At 42.2% G+C, this 23,413-nt stretch overlaps 1 protein-coding gene across 1 annotated transcript; it reads right to left on the bottom strand.

The window, feature by feature from the left end:
• Positions 1-11,780: 11,780 nt before the first annotated feature.
• LOC129405845 (mammaglobin-A-like) lies at positions 11,781-14,053 on the bottom strand. The gene is made up of 3 exons (XM_055143491.1): positions 13,908-14,053; positions 12,877-13,070; positions 11,781-11,976 (listed from the first exon to the last, which is right to left on the bottom strand). Exons 1-3 carry the CDS (start codon positions 13,960-13,962, stop codon positions 11,935-11,937), a joined length of 291 nt encoding a protein of 96 aa, XP_054999466.1. The 5' UTR covers positions 13,963-14,053; the 3' UTR covers positions 11,781-11,934.
• Between the last annotated feature and the right edge of the window lie 9,360 nt (positions 14,054-23,413).

Below are 23,413 nucleotides of genomic sequence, written 5' to 3'. Positions count from 1 at the left end.
AATGTTAATCCTCCCTCTCCAGGCGCAGGAGGTGTGTCTCCATCATTTCCTAGTGTCCTCTTTCATTTCTTGAAGCAGTGTTTTGTAGTTTTGCAGTTTCCTTTGGATAAGTCCTTCACCTCTTGAGGGTTGGTGTGTGTAAGTGTGTGTTTGTGTGTGTGTGTGTGTGAGACACCTGGCGATGCACAGGATTTAGTCCCAGTTCTGCACTCAGGATTAAACCCTGGCGGTTCTCGGGGGCCACATGGAATGCTGGGAACCTTACCAGGTTTGGCCGCGTGAAAGGTAAACTCCCTAACGGCTGTGCTAACACTCCAGCCCTGTGCACCTCTGTAATTAAGCTGATTCCAAGGTATTTGATTTTCTGAGGCACTATTGTGAATTGGATATTTTTAGAAATATATCTTTCTTCTCTTTCAATATTTGTTCGGCATAAAGCCATGGATTTCTGTGTATTGATTTTGTAACCTGCCACTTTAGCGTTCATGCCTATTATTTCTAGGAGCTTTTCTACAAAGCTGTAGAATTTTCTAAGTATATCATCATGTCATCTGCAAATAGTGATAGCTTGACTTCTTCCGTTCCTGTTTGGATTCCCTTGATACCTTCTTCTGGCGTAAGCGCCATGCCAAGTACTTCTAGTACGAGATTGTATCAAAGTGTTGAGAATGAGCAAGAAAATCGTAATCTTTGATAAAGGAGCAAGGAATCTGAAAGGGACCAAGGAAACCTATTTAACAAGTGGTGCTGGGAAAACTGGACAGCTACATTCAAAACAATGAATTCAGATTTCTGTCTAATGAAAAGCACAAAAGTCAGATCAAGGTGGATTGAAGACCTCAGTATCAGAACTGAATCCACAAGTTACAGGGAGGACAATGTAGGAAGAACGCTCCATGCTATTGAAACTCAAAGCATCTTCAAGGATGAAAAACCACTTGGAAACAAAGATAAACGAGTGGGACTACATTACACTAAGAAGCTCCTGCACATTAACAAACAAACAAAGAAAGAAACAAACAAAAGACCAGTGACCAAAATACAGAGAGCCCACCGAATGAGAAAAATTACTTACCCAATATTCATCAGATGGGGACTTAGCATGCAGCATATACAAGACAGTGGTTGATCTTTACAAGGAAAAAACCCTCCAATCTTATTGAAAAATGGGAAGTGGAAATGAACAGAAACTTTCTAAACAAGAAAAGCATATGGACAATATTGTATGAAAAATTGCTCTGCACCGCTATTCATCAGGGACATGCAAATCAAAACAACAATGTAATATCATCTTACACCACAGAAACTGGCACACATCAGAAAGAACAAGAACAACCCGTGTTGGCGTAGATGCAGGGAAAATAGGACTCTCTTTCATTGTTGGTGGGAATGCTGAAGGTCCAGCCTTTTTGGAAAACAATATGGACATTGCTTCAAAAACTGGATATTGAGATTCCTTATGACCCGGCAAAACCACCTCTGGTAAAACGTCCCATGGATGCAAAGTAGAACAGTGGAAATGACATCTGCATTTGCACATTTATTGCAGCACTCTTCACAATGTTCACAATAACCAGAATGTCGAAACAACCCAAGTACCCTGAACAGTTCCCTGGTTCAAGAAACCTTGGTACATCTACACATTAAGATCCTACGCAGCTGTTAGGAATGATGAAGTCATGGAGTTGCTTGTAAATGGATGGACATGCTAAGTGAAATGGAGTCAGAAAGAGAGGGACTGACATAGATTGAGTGCACTCAATTTGTGGAATATATCACTTGTATCACTTGTCATCCCATTGACCTTCAATTTGCTCGAGAGGGCGCCAGTAGTCTCCATTTTTCCATGCTACGTGCTAATGTAGACATTAATGATATCTGTTCACTCCAGGAAGACGAAGAGCCTTATTAAATCGTTCATTCAGGATTTTGACAACGAAGTCTGACCATCTTGTTGGTGGGCGGTCACGCAGTCTTTTGATGTCCCGTGGAATCCAGTGGGTAAGAGCTCAAGTCCAGTGGTCATCTCTGAATCGCATTACGTTTCTGGCCCATCTGATTTTTGACGTCTTGGCAAACGAGACAGTGTCCCTGACTCTTGACCTTCGACAGATGTCGGAACTCCAGATTCCTTCTCTCACTTGAGTGAAACGAGATACTCCAAGCATAGATCTTTCAATTCCCTTTGTGATACTCGAATAGCGTTCTCATCCTGTCTTTGTAGGGCCCAGGTCTGTGAAGTTTTGTTTTTTTTTTTGTGAAGTTTTATTTATTTTTTTAATTCTTTTATTGATTCACCATGTGGAAAGTTACAAAGCTTTCAGGTTAAAGTCTCAGTTATACAATGCTCAAACACCCATCCCTTGACCAGTGCACATATTCCACCACCAAGAATCACAATATACCTCCCCCTTCCCCCCACCTCCCCAGTCCCCCACCCCGCATGTGTAACTGGTAAATTTCACTTTACTTTCACTTTACTTTGATAACATTCCATATTTAAACAAAAAATTCACTATTATTGATTTGGAGTTTCTCCCCCGTAAAGTCGATCTGCTGAAAAGAAAGCATTTGGCAATATGTTTTCCATTGCTGAGAATGAAGAGATATGAGGTCAGGAGGCCACATTAGCAGCAGCATAGTTTTGGATTTCTGTATTTTAGTATTTTTGTAACTAAGCCCAGAGAAATGTCTGCCAGGAATCGCAACATTATAGGCTTGCACCTCTCAGCTACTTTATATTCCACATATGAGTGCGATCTTTCTATGTCTGTCTCTTTCTTTCTGACTCATTTCACTCAACATGATACTTTCCATGTTGATCCACTTATATGCAAATTTCATGACTTCATGTTTTCTGACAGCTACGTAGTATTCCGTTGTGTAAATATACCAGAGTTTCTTTAGCCAATCATCTGTGTTCGGGCACTCTGCTTTTTTCCATATTGTGGCTATAGTAAACAGAGCGGCAATGAACATGGAAATGCAGATGTCATCTCTACTATACCTTTTTGCCTCTCCGGGATATATTCCCAGGAGTGGTATTGCTGGGTCAAATGGGAGCTCAATTTCTAACTTTTTGAGAATCGTCCATATTGTTTTCCAAAAGGGCTGAACCAGTCGGCATTCCCACCAGCAGTGAAGGAGAGTCCCTTTCTCCCCACATCCCCGCCAACACCGGTTGCTTTTGTTCTTTGGGATGTGGGCCAGTCTCTGTGGTGTGAGATGATATCTCATTGTTGTTTTGATCTGCATCTCCCTGATAATTAGTGATGTTGAACATTTTCTCATGTGCCTCTCAGCCATTCGGATTTCTTCTTTGGAAAAGTTTCTGTTCATTTCATCACCCCATTTTTTGATTGGGTTGGCAGTTTTCTTCTTGTGGAGTTCAACCAGTGCATTGTATATCCTTGTTATCAACCCTTTATCGGATGGGTACTGCATAAATATCCTTTACCATTCTGTAGATTGTCTTTGTATTTTGGTCACTGTTTCTTTTGAGTTGCAGAAGCTTCTTAGTTTGAGATAGTCCCATTTATTTATCTTTGTTTTCACTTGCTTGGCCAGTGGAGTGTCAGCATTGAAGATATCTTTGGCGTCAATGTCGTGGAGGGTTTTGCCGACCTTATCTTTTTTTTTATTTTATTTTTTTAAAAATTTTTATTGAGTCACCATGTGGAAAGTTACAAAGTTTTCAGGTGTAAATCTCAGTTATACAATTTTGCCGACCTTATCTTCAATGTACCTTAGGGATTCTGGTCTGATGTTGAGGTCTTTAATCCATTTTGATCTGATTTTTGTACATGGTGATAGTTGGAGGTCTAAGCCCATTTTTTTGCATGCAGCCGTCCAGTTTTGACAGCACAATTTGTTAAACAAGCTTTCCTTGCTCCACTTCACATTTCTTGCTCCCTTATCAAAGATTAGATGATCATATATTTGGGGGTGTATGTCAGAGTATTCAACCCTATTCCATTAGTCTGCAGCTCTGCCTTTGTTCCAATACCATGATGTTTTAATTACTACCGCTTTGTAGTAGAGTTGGAAGTTGGGGAGGTTGATTCCTCCCATTTTCTTTTTCCCAAGGATTCCTTTAGCTATTCGTGGAGGCTTATTGTTCCATATGAATTTCAGGAGCGCTTGCTCCATTTCTTTGAAGAATGTCAAGGGTATTCCTATAGGAATCGCAGTGAATTTGTACAATGCTTTGGGGAGAATTGCCATTTTGACAATATTAACTCTCCCAATCCATGAGCAGGGGATGTCTTTCCATTTCCTTGTGTCCTCTTTTATTTCCTGAAGTAGTGTTTTATAGTTTTTATTATACAAGTCCTTTACCTCCTTTGTTAAGCTGACTCCAAGGTACTTGATTTTTTGAGGCACAATTGTGAATGGGATTGCTTTTCTCAGGTCACTTTCTTCTCTCTCATTATTTGCATATAGGAAAGCCATGGACTTTTGAGTATTGATTCTATAGCCTGCAACTTTACTATACGAGTCTATTGTTTCTAGGAGTTTCTTGGTAGAGGTTTTAGGGTTCTCTAGGTATAGTATCATATCATCTGCGAATAGTGAGAGCTTGATTTCTTCCTTTCCTACCTGAATGCCCTTAATATCTTTTTCTTGCCTAATCGCTCTTGCAAGTACTTCCAGTACTATATTGAACAGAAGTAGAGAGAGTGGGCATCCTTGTCTCGTCCCTGTTCTCAGAGGGAAGGCTCTTAGTTTTTCCCCATTGAGAACAATGCTTGCCATTGGCTTGTGATAAATGGCTTTGACTATATTTAGGAGGTCCCTTCTATACCCATTTAGGTTCTCTTGTTTCGTGGCATAGAGATTTTCAAAGTAGTCTCTGATGATCTTTTGAATTTCATTGGTTTCTGTTGTGATGTCCCCCTTTTCATTTCTGATTCGGCTTATAAGGGTTCTCTCTCTCTTTCTTTGTGAGTCTTGCTAGTGGTTTATCAATCTTGTTTGTTTTCTCGAAGAACCAGCTCTTGGTTTCATTGATCTTTCGGATTGTCTTTTGGGTTTCCATGTCGTTAATTTATGCTCTAAGTTTTATTATCTCTTTCCTTCTACTTGGTTTGGGCACGTTTTGTTGGTCCTTTTCTAAGATCTTGAGCTGTGAAGTCAAGATATTTATGTGGGCCCTTTCTTCCTTCCTGAGATATGCTTGCAGAGCTATAAATTGTCCCCTTAAAACGGCTTTAGCTGCGTCCCACAGATTCTGGTAGCTCGTGTCTTCATTCTCATTTGTTTCCAGGTACCTCTTGATTTCTTCCTTGATTTCCTTCCTGACCCACTCATTGTTCAATATCGAGCTATTTAATTTCCAGGTGTTTGATTTGGTTTTCTGCATCTGTCCACGATTAAGTTTTATCTTCAGTGCATCATGGTCTGAAAAGATAGCTGGTACAATGTCTATCTTTTTGATTCTGTTGTGGTATGCTGTGTGGCCTAGGGCATGGTCTATTCTAGAAAATGTTCCATGTGCACTGGAAAAGAATGTGTATTCCTTTTTTGGGGGATATAAAGCCCTGTATAGACCTATTAGCCCTCTCTCTTCTATTTCTTACTTCAAAGCCAGTATTTCCTTGGTTAGTTTTAATCTGCTTGATCTGTCCAGAGGAGACAGTGCAGTGTTGAAGTCTCCAACTACTATTGTGTTGCTCGAGATGTCCTTCTTAAGGTCTCTTAGCAGCTGTTGTAGGTATTTAGCTGGTCCCTCATTGGGTGCGTAGACATTTACGAGTGTGATTTCTTCCTGATGTACACATCCCGTGATTAATAAAAAGTGGCCTTCACTATCCCTTCTAAACTTTTGCAACCTGAAGTCTATGTTGTCTGATACTATTAACGCCACCCCAGCTTTCTTGAGGGACTTGTTTGCTTGCAGGATTGTTTTCCATCCTTTGACTTTGAGTCTGTGTTTGTTCTGGCTATTCAGATGTGTTTCTTGCAGTCAGCAGAATGTTGGGTTCAGTCTCTGAATCCATTTTGCCAGTCTGTGTCTCTTAATTAGTGAATTCAGACCATTGACATTAAGGGAGATTATTGTTATGGGATTTTGTGCCATCTTTGTGCAAGGGTGTGTTGTGCTTGTAGGGGTTGTTCTTGTCTTACAATAGCCCCTTTAGTGCTTCTTTTAGGTTTGGTTTTGAGTCTATGAAGTTCCTGAGCTGTTGTTTATCCCCAAAGTAGTGTATGATTCCTTCTAGTTTGAATGAGAGTTTAGCCGGATAAAGTATTCTTGGTGAAGCGTTGATTTCATTGAGTTTTTTCACTATATCCCACCATTGCCCTCGAGCTTGGAGGGTTTCCTCTGATAGGTCTGCTGTGAGTCTAAGGGGTGCTCCTTTGTATGCAATTTCCTTCTTGGACCTTGCTGCTTGCAGTATTGTGTCTCTCTGAACGATGTCCATCATTGTAACTATGTAAATATGTCTTGGGGTTTTTCTGTTAGGATCTCTTTTAGCTGGCACTCTTCGGGCGCCTTAAATCTGGATGCCCGCATTGTCCAGCTGTGGGAAGTTTTCCACAATGATTTGTTTGACTGTGTCTTTTTCGTTGGGGTTGGTTCCCTGTGGTTCTGGTAGTCCAGTGATTCTAATGTTGTTCCTCTTGAAATCATCCCCTAGGACTCTGATTCTGGCTAGAGCTATTTTGAGGTCTCTTGCCATGGTTTGTTGTTGCCTGTAGGCCTCTTGCAGCTCATCTTCAAGCATACTGATTCTGTCTTCGGCTGCAGTCATCCTATTGTTGAGGGCAGCCAGAGAGTTTTTGATTTCATGTACCGAATCCTTCATTTCTTTTTGAAGGTTTTTTATTTCTGCTCTCATATCTTCCCGTATTTTGTCGGCTGTCTGTTGTATTGTTTCTGCCAGTTCTTCATTGAAGTTGTCCATCTTTGCATTGAGTTCATTGAACATGTTGAGGATTTCAACTCTGAATTCTTTCTCAGAGAGGTCAATTTTGTAGGAAACGCCCATTGAGGTTTCCGGATTCCTTTGATCGTCCTCTGCTTGCACTGGGGATTTTCGCTGTTTCTTCATGTTGTTGTGGTGGTATGAAAGAGGGCCCTTGAAGATGACTGTCCCTGTTTCCTTTTGTTGCGAAAAAGGATTGTGGATAGGCTCAGTTAATAGTGGTTGGCTTTTTATTTGCCGGTTGTTAAATGTGGTCTCCTACTGAGATGTTTCCTTCAATCCTTATGTGAAGTCTTGTGTTTTATTGTCCTACTGCTTGCAAATAGCTAGGATGTTTGTCTTCGATAGGACGTTGAGGGAACTATCGGCCGCCGCCTCGGGTAATGAGGCCACGCCCACGTTTCTTAGGCCACGCCCCTGACGATTAGGCCACGCCCCTTTCCCACAATCCAGCAGCGGTCAACTCGGCCTGCAGTCCACAGGGGAGGGAAGCGCGGGGTGCTCAGGGCCTTGGAGCAGGCTGGGTCCGGAATGGCGGGTCGAGGGAGCATCACAGACCTTTGCCAGAAGACAGAATGGCGGCGGCGGTTGGGGTCGACTTGCCGGCCACTCGGCCAGCAGTCCGCAGGGAGGGAAGCGCGGGGTGCTCAGGGCCACGGAGCACGCTCTCTGTGAGGTTTTAGTGCAGGAACAACCGTGGAGTCGAAAAGAAGTGCCTGGAGCCCCAGGTTCTTCATCCTCTTACCCTCATCTTCGACGCTCTCGAAGGCGTTTCATGCTGCTTTCTTCCTCCTGTGCAATGCTGGTGCCAAGTCGTTTCTCGTGTTGTGTTCTTGACGCAGGTACACAAAGGTGCTGCATTCCATTGAGAACAAATGGAATCTCAGGCACTAGTTTGTTTTTCATGAATATCGTTTTGCTGAGATTCAGCTGCAGTCCGACCTTGCCACACTTGCAGTCGAAATCAGCCAGAATTTGGGCCACTTTGCCAATGTTTGCCATTATGAGAACGATGTCATCAGCAAAGTAACCTGACTTTCTCGCCTGGTTGTCCTTCAACTACTGTTCTGAAATGGGATGACGGATTTCAGAAGAGAGGACCTTGGGAACGACCTATCTATCCTGTGAAATTTGGTATGTAGGCAGGTGGATGTGGCTATCGAAGAGATCCTTGTAAAAGGCATGAATAATCCTCTCCATTACCATTCTGGAAGATGTGATAGATCCATCAGGACATTGGAGGGCAGTCCTCTTGGTGTTTTAGATGGGCGAGCGTTGCGAATACTTTTCCCGGCTTCTGCCACATTGGCCAACACTGCTGCTCTTCACTCATTGAGGTCTTTGAAGATTTGTCGCTTCTCTGCACAGCTTTTGAGCTCGGACGTTAGATTGTGGTTTCCTGAAGATCGTGCAAACCCTGTTGGTGAGTGAGCTCGAGCGTTTCCGAAGACAGGCGTCTGTTTGTGGATTTGCCACTATCGGCATTTCTCGCGAAATCATTTAGGATGCTGAACCAGTCAATCATATTCCTCATTAATGCTGTCTTCGACGGCATCTTCCCACATGGCAGCAATAGTGCCAAAGAGCACCCAGTTGGGGGTTATTCTAGGAGTTCTCCTCTTAAATTTAATCTTTGCAGTCCTTTCTCCCCGATCTGTCATGTACAATATTGCACAAAAGGGACGTTGGTCCAATCCCTTTTGGAATTTTGGGACACAGAGACATCAGTCTGGCAAAACCTTCGATTGAATATGATGTGATGGTCAATCTAATTGTTGAACTGTCCACCGGGAGATTCCAATGTCCAACGTTTTGATTCGGCCTTCTGTAACTGTGAGTTACCATGGATGGTCTTGGTCGACATGATAAACTCAAACAGTCTCTAACCCTGTTCATTTCATTCTAGGCCAAGGGGCCCAATGTGGAGTTCTTTGGCGACCTTCTCGGTGGAATATAAAATAACATAATATGAGACTAAGACCTAAGGACCGTACGGACAATGGCCAGGAGGATATCCCAGTGCTTTGGAAGCCTGCCTCACGGGCTGGGAGAGAAAGCATTTGGAATGGCGAAGGGACCACTAGCTCTATATGGGTTGGAGGGATCGCTGGGGATAGGACATGTGTGCTGAACGTACACGAAGGAACAAACTTGATGGTCTCTCAGTATCTGTATAGCAAAACATAATGCTCCAAAGTCGAGAGAGTGTAAGGAGGAGAGCGCGTGCCAAAGAGGCAGGGGGTTGGAAGGGGTGGGGGTAGCGGTAGGGATGCTGGGAATATTTGGGGTGGAAAATGCACCTTGTGGAGGGTTGGGTGCTCGATCATTGTTGGACTGATATTCAATCATGAAAGCTTTGTAACGGTAGTTCACGAGGATTCAATAAAACAATGAAAAGATGAAGAGTAACAGCCCTGAATGTGAATTCAGGGAGTTTTAGTTCAATTCATGACTAATCTGGGAATACCCAACGGCTAACTTCAGAATCGAGAACAAACCTGGAATATTCCACCAGAATTCTGAACGTAGCGGCACAGAAGAGGTAGAATAATTGGAGATGGCTGTCTTCTTTATAGGAGAACATATAGCTATACATTTATTCCTATAAATTCCCTTTTCAAGCTGAGTCACTTGTCACAAATTTATCTGCCATGGGAGACAAAACGACTGCACGTCTATTTCTTTGTTTTCTATTTTTTTTATTGACTCACCATGTGTGAAGTTACAAAGCTTTCAGGCTTAAGTCTCAAGTACATAATGCTCGACACCCATCCTTTCACCAGTGCATATATTCACCACCAAGAACAACGGGAAACCACCTCCCATCCCATTCCACCACCCACCATCCCCAAACCCCGCATGTGTGGCCACATGAGCTCATATCTCTTTATTCTCAGCAATGGAAAACAAATTATCAAATGCTTCCTTTCCAGCAGGTCCTACTCTGGGGGCGGGGGACTCCAAACAATAATAGTGAGTTTTTTTGTTTGAATGTAATCAAAGTAAAGAGAAAGTAAAGTGAAATCTATCAGCAAGACTATTTCAATGTGTATTTGACACCACCTAATCCTGTTGGCGATACTACCTGATTATCTATGTGCCATCTATCAGTGCTACGATGTGGAGTTTATAGACTTGGAGATTATAGAGAGGAATCTGAAAATTCAGACATTTCTAGTCAACTTGTAATCCTTTCATGCAGACTTCAGTGAGCGATTTGCATTCCAATTATCCCAAGTGACAAATTCAGGTAGTTTCATTTTTGCCTGAATAGTCTATACATTGAAGAGGTAATAATTGGCTTGGATAATTCCAGGCAGATCTCAGAAGTTCCAACAACTAAAATGGACTTTCGGCACCACCAGGGCTATACCGGCAGGACGTAGGCGTCCTTGAGGCATTAAAAACCACATTCAAGGCCTGGTTGAACCAAACACTCATGGTCCACCTGAGTCTCACCCCCAGCCCTTGAGGAGATCCTCTAAACTGTGGTCATATCCTTTGCTTTAACTCTCCTTATTTCTTGAAAATTTCTTGTTGTGCATACAGAACATTCAAGTCAGCATTTATGGACACATTGATTCCCAATGTTTACATACAGATGTTTTGGGATCTCTCTGGACTGCAAATAGCACTTTTCCCCTGGGTATAGAGATAACACATGAACTATTATGGAAGGTTTGAATGAACCGAATGATTGCAAATGTGTGGTCGACCCATTGCACATAACATTTCAGAAGAGCTCCTCTGTTTCCAACTACAAATTCATAAAAACTGCTTGTTCTCATAGAAAGAGTTCATGCGCACTGAAAGTTGAATGAAATATGTAAGAGTCCAGAGAGTGTTCTTCCTTACACTCATTTGTTCTAGAATTCCGAAGGCATTGGTTTCCTTCTGAAGGGTCTTCAGTTTAGTGACCTTTCTTTCTAAGTTCATTATCGTTGTTCGGGTCTATCAATAGTTTCCTTAAGATTTTGATGGTCCAACATTCGGCGCATCATTGCTTAGGATTGTCAATTCCTCATGAGCTATAAATCCCTAACCACTAACTAACAATGATCCCTTTTCCTTTGACAATTTGAGGTCGACATCACCTGGTGTAAGAATGGCCACAATTGCTTAGTAAGGCAATTGTCTCCCAGACGTAGACCTCAATCCTGTCTTTAGCCGGACTATTGACACATGTCACGTGTAGGTAGCAGAAATTAGTTACATGTTCTTAAATCTAGCTTGCCACTCTGTGTTTCCTCATGGCATTTTCAAGTCCTTAATATTGAGTGAGATGGAGAGGAGGGAATTGAGTGTCATCAGCTTGTGGAAAATATGAGTCTTTGAGACCACGGTCTTGTCTTTGAAAGTTCCCCTTTAGTACTTCTTGTGAACCTTCGTATACCTTGTGTCTGATTAATATGGATTCTATTATAATAGAATCCTCGGTAGGGAACAGCTCTGGGAAGTTATTTCCAACTACTTTCTCTTCTACATCCCATCCCTGACAACAGGCTAATGGACAGAGGGAGCTGAGCAGGCAGGTAGGGTTCAGGGTGCAGGTGGGAGCTGCACAGGAGTAGGGAGGTGAGCAGACCCACCCACCAGAATTAGAGACAGGGCCAGAAGGGTCAGTGCTGTGAAAACAAGGAGGCCAGGCAGCGGGGGGCCCTTTTCCCAAGAGGGCACCTTCCTGGGAACAGATGATGAGGAACAAATGCTCTTTAGGATTTTCAGTCTCTCACTCCTGCGTTCTCTCAGGCAATTTTTTTGCACGTTTGTGTGTGTGTGTTTGAGTACATCAAGGGTAGAGATAAGCTCCCTAGAGCATCTTTTTCTAAGTAGCAATAAAATGATTTAGACTTTTGTTTAGTTTGCTGATATTTTATTGAAAAGAAAATGTATCTGAGGTTTCAACAGGTGTCTTGCAGTTTGCAGATCAAAAGCTAGGAAAGAAGTAAGATTTGGGGTGTGCCTCATTGGACTGTTGTTGCCTAAGCATTCTCTGCCGTCCTTTTCATTTGAACAATTTACACTGAGGACTGGTATATATTGTTTCCTGAAAAGAAAAACAAGCATCACTCAAACTTTCAACTCACTTTGACAAATTCCCTCAGACCACAGAACACTTCTTCCTTTGGTTTATTCACTTGTCTATCAGAACAGGAAAAAGTGTCTGAAGCTTTCCCACAGCCTTGGATGTACCGAAAGATTGGTACTGCACACTATGGAAGCCATTTATGACCCAAGCTAGGTTTCAGTGTAACACCCATAATCACCAACTGGTCATAGGTTTTAGCTTGATGCCTTAAAATGATAACTAGGATACCATGACATAGAACGCTTTGGTTATGGGGTTTAGGTCATAAGCGTAAAGTGAACTTTTGGTCATAGATGAACTTTTGGTATTAAGACTATAGGATGTAGTGTATAGACCCGGTTCAAAAAAGGGCAAAAATGAAACTCCGTCAGCGTTAAGTAGCTCCCGTTTGTCTCCTCACCTGACAGGGGAAAATAACCTTTCTATCTCCTTTGGCTCAGATGCTTAGTTGCTTTGAATGCAAGTCAAAGAGGAGTTTTGAGCTGTTTATCTTTTTGTGGATGTGTGATTCCATTTAGTATCACTTTGATCGAGGATGATCCATTTTGTACGTGTAGGAGGGTCTGCTTAGATTCATCTGTAGGCTTTTCACAACATTTCCCATCTACCCTGGACTGTTTTAAATGGCCTATGTAAATGTTCATTCTAACTCAGGCTGTCGGTTTAAAAGAGAGAGAATCACTCACTACTGAACTTAGCTGTTGTTGTCGTCGAGTGGTGTGTATGCGGGTATGCATTTTGTGTGTTGAACTATGCCCTCGGACCTTATCTGCACCGGCTGTTTCTGAGAGAGTGACAACGTCCAACCCGCCTGACCTTCTCAGTGGTTCTAAAGGCAGGAGAAGTAAGTGAGTTTACCATCATGACAGCTATGTTGGCCTGGGTTTCTGCTGTCTGATTATTAAAACATTCCTTCATGGTCATTAGAGCCTCGGCAGTGGCGCCATTATCGTCTGCCACGTATGGTGCAAGGTGCTCTACGTAGGCTTCTGGGCTCAAGGTACCGTCGATTGTCCAGTCAATCACCTCCTTGACGAGTTTGCATCCAGTACCTGAGGACAATGCATGGGAAACAGGGCTCCAATCCAGAGAACTCATCCTGCAAATAGGCCTCTGGTGAAGGTTTTCCTCTACTGACACCTTAGTGGTGGGACCCTTTCAGAAAGCTCTTACTGGGTGGTGTGAATTCTGAATCCTTGGAAAGGACACTCAAGCATCTGGATTTCCCTGAAGGTTGTAAACATCCTTCAGCCCGTCTCCCTCCTTTGAATTCATTTGCCTGTTCGAATGTCTTTTTTGAGTAGAGGTACTCTGAACTTTGGGCAACTAATTGAGCATAAGCAGATCATTCTATAGGGTCACACGATATTCCCTCTATTCTTTCTAAATATCAGGCAGCATTCCCAGGATTGTTGCTGTTCAAGTTTTAGGATATCGTGCCTCTTCAACATTGCTAATCAGTTTCTCTGTATTCAAAAATGAATGCAAGAAATGCGTGTTTGTGAGGTGACCTGAGTTAGTTTTGAAGCAATCCTGACATAACCTTCCGTAAAGCTTCCCACCAGAGACCTATCTGTCCATTTGTCTTGAATGAGAATGACAAGATAGAGCATTCAAATATTGAGACCAGCTCGCAACCCACTTTTTAGGCATCTGTGATATGTGATTTTTCCCTCCAACAAGAGAGCGTCTTGTGGTGGATCCAGTTATGGATCAAGGCCAGGAGGTAACATCTTTTCATATTTTCTCTCAGTAGTGAATTCTTTGTCTCTCCCACTTGGTCTCCAGTGTTAGGGCTGCCCTATCCTCATTTTGAGAGCTTGGAAAGCTCTTCCCTGGATCCAAAGGTAACCTGACCCAAAGAATGTACCTTCACTGTCAGGACTCACCTGCGTAGCAGAAAAGGGGGAGGGCCGCGAGCATGAGGACTGTCAGCAGCTTCATGGTGGAGGTGGTCGTGGTTGGCTCTGGGGTCCAATGTGTAGAGCAGATAGACTCACTTTGGAGGAGAGCTCCCAGATCTCCCCCTTTTATTCTCCAAGTCAGCTCCTTAACCCTGCCCTTAAGGAAGGGTGATTCATAGAATCTACTTGGCTTAAGACCAGGCAGGATGTGGCAATTGAATAAGTATGTGGCCAGCCTCTGTTTTGTTTGGAGAAACCTGAGACAGAGCCTTTTTCCCTAAAATCATTTGGGAAGGACTGAACTGATGCATCCTTGAGTTAAACATGCTAAATGCTATCTGATTCTCAATGATCAGTGCAATGAATTTGGTTTTCATTCTCTTCACTTTCATTATTTCTCTCTCTGTGTGTCAGTCTCTGTCTCTGTCTGTGTCTCTTGGCTCTTTGGGTTACACCAGGCAATGCTCAGAGGTAATGTCTGGCTCTACACACAGAAATTCCTCCTGGCAGTGCTTGGGGGACCACTTGGGATGCGGGTGATCGAACCCAGGGCATCTATTTGCAAGGCTAAACTGTACCCTCTAACTCACATTCCTGACCTCTTCTGCTTACTTTTCACTAATGTTCTTATTTCTTCCTAATTTAGGCTTCCCTTCTCTCCTTCTGAAGAATCAGCCAGTGCATATCCTTGTTAGGACTCTCCACATTCATTTAATGCTAAACCCAGTGAAATTGCACATTTTTCCCTTGGTAGGTCCACTAATGTGGTGTTTTCATTTTATTATTTTATTTTTAGTAGGAGCATTGATGTGGAACATATTGCAATTACCCATCCTCGGTGAATGTTATTAGAAAAATATATCCTTTAGTTCACTTGCTTTTTCACAATCTGGTGCTTCACTTAATGCAGTCACCAAAATATCTCTCTTAGTTCACTTGATTTTCAGAATCCTGTGTTAAAATTTGTATGAATTAAGTTTTCAGAATTTTGTCTTTTTCTCCCCTATGTATTCGGGTGATTTATAGGAGGCAGATTCTGAAATTGCTAGTGCAGTCCTTCGCAATAGTCAGATGGTGTTTGGATTGGGTTTCGTGAGCTGGTGGATTCAATACTGCCTGTAACATATGGTCGTGACATGTCTTCGAGGAGATGTTTACATATATATGAACCTGCTTTGTTTTGTGAGCATTATAGACGTGAAATTTGCTACAGAAACACTGTACTATTGAGTGAGTGGGAAGTATATCTGAATATTTCTCCTTCTATTCTCCATCCATGTTTTCATCCGCTCACCTGTCTATAGATTTATTGATCCACCAATTCATTAGATGATTGATTCATCCATTCATCCTCCCATCCTTCACGTTTATCTATTGACCTACCTTCCAGTACTGATTGATTTTATTCTCCAAAAGAAGCAAAATGTTCTCCTGTAACTGGTCTCTGTACCTTGTTTACCATTTTAATTGCAGAAATTAATTAGAGGAGGATGTTTGTCCTGCAGAGTTGATCTCGAAGTTTAATGGTAACCAACGAGCTAAAATGGAAAGAATGATGTCTGAAAGTTACGCTAGAGAATAACGAAACCAGGACTGGGGGCAGGATTAAAAAAGAGTTGGGCTGGAGTGAGAGTACAACGGGTCGGGCACGAGCTTTGCATGCGGTAGACCCGGATTTGATCCCTTGCATCCCACATGGTCTCCTGAACACCACTAGGAGAAATTTCTGAGTGCAGAACCAGGAGCAACCACTGAGTGTCGCTATGTGTGACCCAAAAAGAAAAAGGAGGGGAGGGGAGAAAGAATGAAAGAAACAAAGATTCATGGTAAGTTCATCTGATGAAGACTCTTATTCAGGCTATGTAAAGCCCTCACAAAGCTCAACAACTAATATCAATAATCCCATCAAAACATTGGTAGAGGGCCAGGGGGCCGGAGCGATAGTACAGCGGGTAGGGTATTTGCCTTGGATGTGGCTGACCCGGATTTGATATCCGGCATCCCATACGGTTCCCTGAGCACTGCAAAGAGTAATATCTGAGAGCTGAGCCAGGAATAATCCTTTTACATCGCTGAATGTGACTCAAAGAGCAAAATCAATAACTGAGTTCCTTAAAAATTCTATTTATTATTATCTATTTTTTTAATTTAATTTAATTTTATTTGAAATCACCATGAGACAAAGTTACAGACTTACAGGTTTTCTTGCTTACGTTTCAGTCATACAATGATCGAATGCCCATCCCTCCACCAGTGCTCATTTTCCACCAACAATGATCCCAACATCCCTCCCACCACCCCCACCCTTTCCCCTTCACCCCACCCTGGCACTGTGGCAGGGCATTCCCATTTGCTCGCTCTCTCTTTTTGGGTGTTGTGGTTTGCTTCTGAAGTATTAAGTAGGCTTCTTGTTCAGTCTATAGTCTATTTTCAGCCTGTATCTCCCATCCCTAGTAGGCCCGCCTAGCACCCTTTGTTTGGTGATTCCCTTCTCTATCAGAGCTGCTTCTTCACCTAGCTTGTGCCTTGTAATTCTTGATATCATCAGCCTTACCCAACGGGTATTGGGTGAATATCCTTTGCCATTCTGTAGACTGCCTTTGTATTCTGGTCATTGTATCTTTTGAGGTACAGAAGCTAGAGGACACGGGGAAATGGAAGCACATCCCCTGTTTATGGATTGGGAGAATTAACATTTTCTAAAAGGCAGTACTTACCAAAGCATTATACAGATTCAATGTTATCCCTATAAAAATACCCATGACATTCTTCAAGGAAGTGGACCAAACACTCCGAAAATTCACATGAAACAACAAACCCCCACGAACAGCTAAAGCAATTTTGGGGGAAAGGAAGATGGGGGACATCACCTTTCCCAACCTCAAACTCTACTACAAAGCCGTAATAATTAAAACTGCATGGTACTGGAACAAAGGCAGAGCAGTAGACCAAAGGAACAAGTTAGAATACGCTTACACAAAAAAACCCTCAAATATGTGATCATCTCATCTTTGATAAGGGAGCAAGAAATGTGAAGGGGAGCAAAGAAAGCCTCTGCAACAAAACGTGCTGGCAACACTGAACAGCTACATGAAAAAAAAATGGGCTCAGACTTATACCGAACACCATTCACAAAAGTCAGATCGAAATGGATTAAAGACCTCAACAACAGACCAGAATCCATAAGGTACATTGAAGACAACGTGGGCAAAACCCTCCATGACATTGAAGCTACAGGTATCTTTAAAGAGGACTCGCCACTGATCAGGCGAGAGGAAACAGAAATAAACAAAAATTCTTTTTAAATTAAATATTGGTAGAGAAAATGAGTAGTCATCTCCATGAAGAGGACATAAGGATGACAAATAAGGACATGATCAAGTGTTCCATGTGACTTTCTTTTTATCAGTTTCTGTTCAATCAAAATGGTAATGAGCTTTCTTTTGTCAGTGAGTAAAACACATATAAAACGTTTGGAAATAGCCAATATTGGCAGTGTTGTGGTGAGAAAGGAACCCAAATCCGCTCCTGGTTGGATTGTTGTCTGATGCATGCTCTGTTGAGACAGTGTTGAGAGTTCTTTGAAAAATGTAGGAATGGAACTCCTATCAAACCCAGATATTCCACTTGTTGGCATTTCCTTCTTAAACACAAAGACACTAATTTGAAAAGACATGTACATAACCGAGCTATGTACATTTCAGCACTTAGTATAACATGATATAGAAACATCCAAAATATCCAATGGCAAATGAGTGGATCAAGTAGTTGTTTTATATATATATAAATATCTCTCTATAAACTATAAACAATTATGTTCTATATAAATAAAAATATCTATAACATGCAAGGATAACATATAAATGATATACACCTATTATTTATTATATGTACAAACATATAATATATCCATGTATATACATATATGACCACTGTATCACTGTATCACTGTTATCCCATTGTTCATGGATTGTTCCAGAGGGCACAGTAATGTCTTCATTCGTCCCTGTTGCACATTAGTGTAGCCCAATGGCATCTGCTCACTCCTGGAACAAGTAGAGCACATTGTTATTACTGTTACTGCTTTTGGCATATCGAATACGTCACGGGTAGATTATGTGGCCTGCTGTGCAAGCGGGATATGCTTGGTCACTTACCAGGTTCTCCGAGAGGGACAGTAGCTTTTTGGGCGGCCATTAATAGTCGTGCTCCGCCGCTGGTTCAATGCCTGATGGCGCTGAGAGTCAGCCCTGCCGCAGGCCCTCCGTGCCCCAACGATGCCGCAACATCTGTATCCTACAAAACAACTAGTGATGTCCAGAAGGACTCACAACAGAGTTCCCTACCTGGTGTATTGAGCCACGCACTGTCTAAGGTGAGATGGTGAGCTGTGTTCGGGAGAGTGCAAGGGTTTTGTTTGGCGTTGACGCCATCTTCAAGATGTTTTCTTGTTGCTTATCACAACCTTAAGTATGGTGTGGTAATTATGGGAAATGAGTAGGGAGTGTCTTCTGATGTGTCGCAACCAAGCAGTTCAGGAATAGGTTCACTCATGTGTGAGGCTCGGCCCGAGAGTGTGGAAAACCACCAGGGCATGGTGTCAGTTGGGTTGTGGAAGTCAGCTGCTGGGGCTGGGTCCCTGGGGGCATGAAGGGCAATCATCCGCCCCCCTTTGGGACACCGCAAGTGGAAACTGCCTGGCTTGGAGTCCGATGGCATGGTTATGGGAGCCTTATTCTATGCTCCTTTCCCGAGAAACAGCCATGAGTTCTGGACGGTGGCCGATGAGGAGATTATCAACATGATATATAATGTATTAATATACATGTAAATCACGTGGTTTTTGAGATCAACAGAGAAAGAATGAGAGAGAGTAAGGATCTGGAGTGATTAAAACTCCTTTTGTTAGGCACATAAAAAAGTGCTCTACATCACTAATCATCAGAGAGATGCGGATCAAAACAACCACATGATACCACCTCACATCACAGAGCCTAGCACACATCCAAAAGAACAAAAGGAACCGCTGTTGGAGAGGATGTCGTGAGAAAGGGACAGTTCTTCACTGCTGGTGGAAATGCCAACTAGTTCAGCCCTTTTGGAAAACAATATGGATGATTCTCAAAAATTAGAGGTTGAGCTCCCATTTGACCCAGCAATACCACTGCTGGGAATATATCCCAGAAAAGCCAAAAAGTATAGTCGAAATGACATCTGCACTTATATGTTCATCGCAGCACTGGTTACAATAGCAAGAATCTGGAAAAAAACCGAGTGCCCTAGAACAGATGACTGGTTGAAGAAACTTTGGTACATCTACACAATGGAATAATATGCAGCTGTTAGAAAAAAGGAGATGATGAATTTTGCATATAAGTGGATCGGCATGGAAAGTATCATGCTAAGTGTAATGAGTCAGAAAGAGAGAGACAGACATAGAAAGATTGCACTCATCTGTGGAATATAGAATAATAGACTGTAAGACTAACACCCAAGATTAGTAGAAATAAGTACCAGGAGGTTGTCTCCATGGCTTTAAGGCTGGTCTCTCATTCTGGGCAACTCAGACAAGGGAACACCAAGAAAAATGTGGTCGGAGGTCAAGCGGGGGAAGGATAATGTGTGCCGAATATAGACTAGAAACTGAACACAATGGCCACTCAACACCTTTATTGCAAACCACAATACCTAATCAGAGAGAGAAAGATCAAAAGGGAATACCCTGCCATAGTGGCAGTTTGGGGAGGGGGGAGATGGGACTGGGGAGGGTGGGAGAGATACTGGGTTTACTAGTGGTAGAGAATGGGGGTCTCAGAGCAGAGGTGTTAAATGAGAAAAGAGGTTGTTGGGAAAACTTATATTGAGTCGATTAGCCTATTCATCTTCTACCTTTGAAGAGAACTTGATGTCTAACATGAGATCATACAGGTCTCAGGCAGATGGAACCAAAGAGTAAGACTTGCCTCTCGTCCAATACATTTACACTAAAGACTGCTTCTGAACGTTCCTGACAACAATAGCACCAAGATCTGATGCTCTCCTTCCCCTACCCGAACTTCAGGTATCCAATTTTTTTTTTAGAGCCATAGACGTTTTGTTTCCCTTGCTGGGTTTGTTCATTTAGTTTTTTCTTTCTCTTCTGTTTGTGAGAGAATTAAAAAAGAAAGAAGTGAGGGCCATCTGTAGGAGTGACCTTTAATTTTGGCAGCTGATGACTGTGAATAGGAGGAGATATGGAAGAGAGTGCACAGAGGACCAGTCCAATGTGTGACCTGAGCACAGGTGATACTGGAAGGTAAGAAGATAAATAAGGGATAATGACTCTTGGAATCCAGTGAGTGACAGGAGCACCTAATTGAAGAAAAAGCCACACAGCTTAAGGAAAGACAGTACAGGGCGGGAGGAGCAAAAAAACTAATATTGACCAGCATAAGATAAATAATACTAATTCAAGAGAGATCTGGAATGATGACCAACAGTTCAGGATCCGAGAATATTATTTATTGTTTGGATTGTATATGACAGGATTCTTTCCATCATTTTGCCTATGAGATGAAGTCACGAATGTATGGGGGTTAGAAGGAAGCTAGAAATTAGAATATTGTTTTCATAGTGATGGTTACATGATACTTGCTACACTTGGTAGTCTTCATTCCCAAGGCAAGGGGGAAGGCTTGTCATTAAGTGGGAGAATATCTCTTGGTCAAGATTCAATGGAGGTGAATAGTGATAGTACAATAGGTAGGGCGCTAGTTTTCAATTAATATGGCCTGGGTTAGTTATGAGGCACCTCCATATGGCACCCCAGAGATAGCAGGAGTGAGTTCTGAGAAACGACTTGGTATGACTGCAACACTAAAGCAATTCGAACCTAAATCATGGTCCTCCTAATAGAAAAGTCACAGGTTTGGAAGTGGATGTGCCTCATGAGATCTGACTCATGAAGAACATATGCCTCACATGTGTGAGTGAGTTCCTGATTTAATTCTCTCACACAAGAAAACACAAATACGTATGGTATCAAGCCCTTATAAAATGTAAGGCCCTGGTGACACACTTATGATATATTCATTCAGAAACCTCATGACTTGATGATGATAAGTTTGGCTAGTTCACTGGAGTGTTTGGGGAATGAAGATAGTTCACTGTGGAGATAGGATGCAGGGCTGGAAGCATAACTAGGTCTGTCTGAATCAGTGAGATGTATGTTCTCATCATTGCAACATAATCTTTCTTTGCTGGTGTAGGGGTGGGCCAAAGAGAACTGGAGGCCCATTGTTGGTTAGTACAGAACCAGAGAGGGAAATGGAAGTCGTGACTGTAAAGAGTGTGTAACAAGATTGAGCTCCTTTTGGCACTAACAGATTGTGACACACACCGAGGTAGATTCTGGTGACCTTGAGATCTATGACATTCTTTGCGAAGTTCTAGCTACATGTGTGCAGGCCCCAGAAATTTGCTTAAGGTCATTGGTCTCTACAAGCAATCCTCAATTAAAAAAAAATTTTATTAGTGAATGACCGTGAGGTACAGTTACAGACTTACAAAATTTAAAAAAAATTTTAATCACTGTGAATTACAAAGTTACAAAGATACTTATGAGTGACTTTCAGATACACAACATTCTGACAACGATCCCATCACAGTGCCCACTTCTCTCCACCAATGTCTCTGGCTTCCCTTCTGCTCCCGGTGGCAGGTAAGCTTTTCCTATACGTTTACCCTAATGTTCTCTTCCCTGACTTATCACCCCACCCTCACCCTACCACTCAAGTGGAAAGCTTTCGACTGAAGATCCGTTTCCTTGCTCTTTGTTTCAAATGCCCTTGGGAATGTGATATTTCCTACCGTTTCTTTATATATCCAACATAGGAGAATTCATTCTGAGTCTACCCCTCTACCTCTGACTGATTTCTCGTATCATGATACTATTCAGATCACCCCAGTGTACCGGCAAACTTCAATTCTTCATTTTTCCTAGTGGCTGAGTAGTTTTTCATTCTGTGTGCTCTTTGTACTGTACTTTCCTTATCCAGTCATTTGTTCTTGGACATTTGGGTTGTTTCCATATTTAGGGCACTCTTCTCCCTACCTCAACCTTAAGACTATAAAACTTCTCATTCGTGTTGATACCATCTCATACACAGCCCATGGCATGTGTTTTGTATTAGTCTCTCATCTCTTAAGATTTGTCTCCCATGGCAATAGTACTTCTGTGTAGTTGTTCAACAACTCCAAGACCCTCATCTGATGCCTCTCTTCTCTTGGCCCATGAGAGTAGAACACATGCAAAATTGCCCCTTCTAAGGCGACAGTCTAGGGTCTTTGCTTATTGTTCTTTTACTGTGTTCAGTGTGAATTGAAAGTAGATTTTGTTTGGGCTGTTCCCAGTATTGAACAGAGGGATTACACATATCAGGCGCGTACTTTACTGTCACCTCCCATCCTTGGTCCCTTTATTTGAATTTTTTATGAATTTTCGTGATTATTTTTCCTGTTTGTCATTTATACTGTTGAGGTAGTGGTTCTTTCGCTTACAGAAATCTTTTTTAAAGGTCAAACGCAACGCAGGAGTCTTAAAGATAGTACAAAGATAGTCCAACAGGTAGGGTGTTTACCTCTCACAGGACCTACCCAAGTTCAATTCTTGGCATCCCTTTGATCCTCCGAGTATCACCAGGAGTAATTCCTGAGTGTAGAACCAGGAGTAGCCCCTGAGAATCTCCAGGTGTGATCCAGAAGGTTAAATAAAAAGGTCAAATATAACGCTAAGTGAACTTAGTGAACTCAATATAACAGAAGGATTCTATACCAATTAACGTGAGATTCACGCCAGGAATGCAAGGGTAGTTCAATATACACAAATCAATATGTGTAATGCTCCACATAAACAAATGATAAAAGTCACATGGTTTATCCATTGTTACGGAAAAGGCTTTTGACAAAATCAAACAGTCACCCATTATATGATAACTGCCCCTCCCCCAATTAAGGATCGATGGAACATACCTCCAGGTAGAAAATGACTCTTGTACAGCAAACTCATAGCCAATATCATAATCGATGGTAAAAAGTCAAAGCCTTTTCCCAGAGTTTAGGCACAGGGCAAGGATGTCCTCTGACGCCACTCTTATTAGTATATATATATTTTTACTTTTTTGGAATCACCGTGAGAAAAATACAAAGCTTTCAGGTTTAAGTCTGAGTCATATAATGATTAAACCCGCATCCCATCGCCAGTGCACATGTTCCACCACCAAGAACACCAATATCCCCCCTCCCACCAACCCCCCACCTAAGTAGCTAATGATCTTCACTTTATTCTCTCTATTCTTTGATTACATTCAACATTTCAATAGAGAACTCACTATTATTGTTTGGAATTTTCCCCCAACACTCAGGCCTGCTGAAAAGGCATCATTTTATGATTTCTTTTCATTGCTGAGAATGAAGACTCTTTGAGCTCGCGCGGCAGCAACAGCGGCCGCACA

The sequence above is a fragment of the Sorex araneus genome, chromosome 6 (genome assembly GCF_027595985.1).
Source record: "Sorex araneus isolate mSorAra2 chromosome 6, mSorAra2.pri, whole genome shotgun sequence".
NCBI lineage: Eukaryota > Metazoa > Chordata > Mammalia > Eulipotyphla > Soricidae > Sorex > Sorex araneus.
Note: the sequence above shows the minus strand (reverse complement) of the source record. Positions and strands in the feature narration are given on the sequence as shown.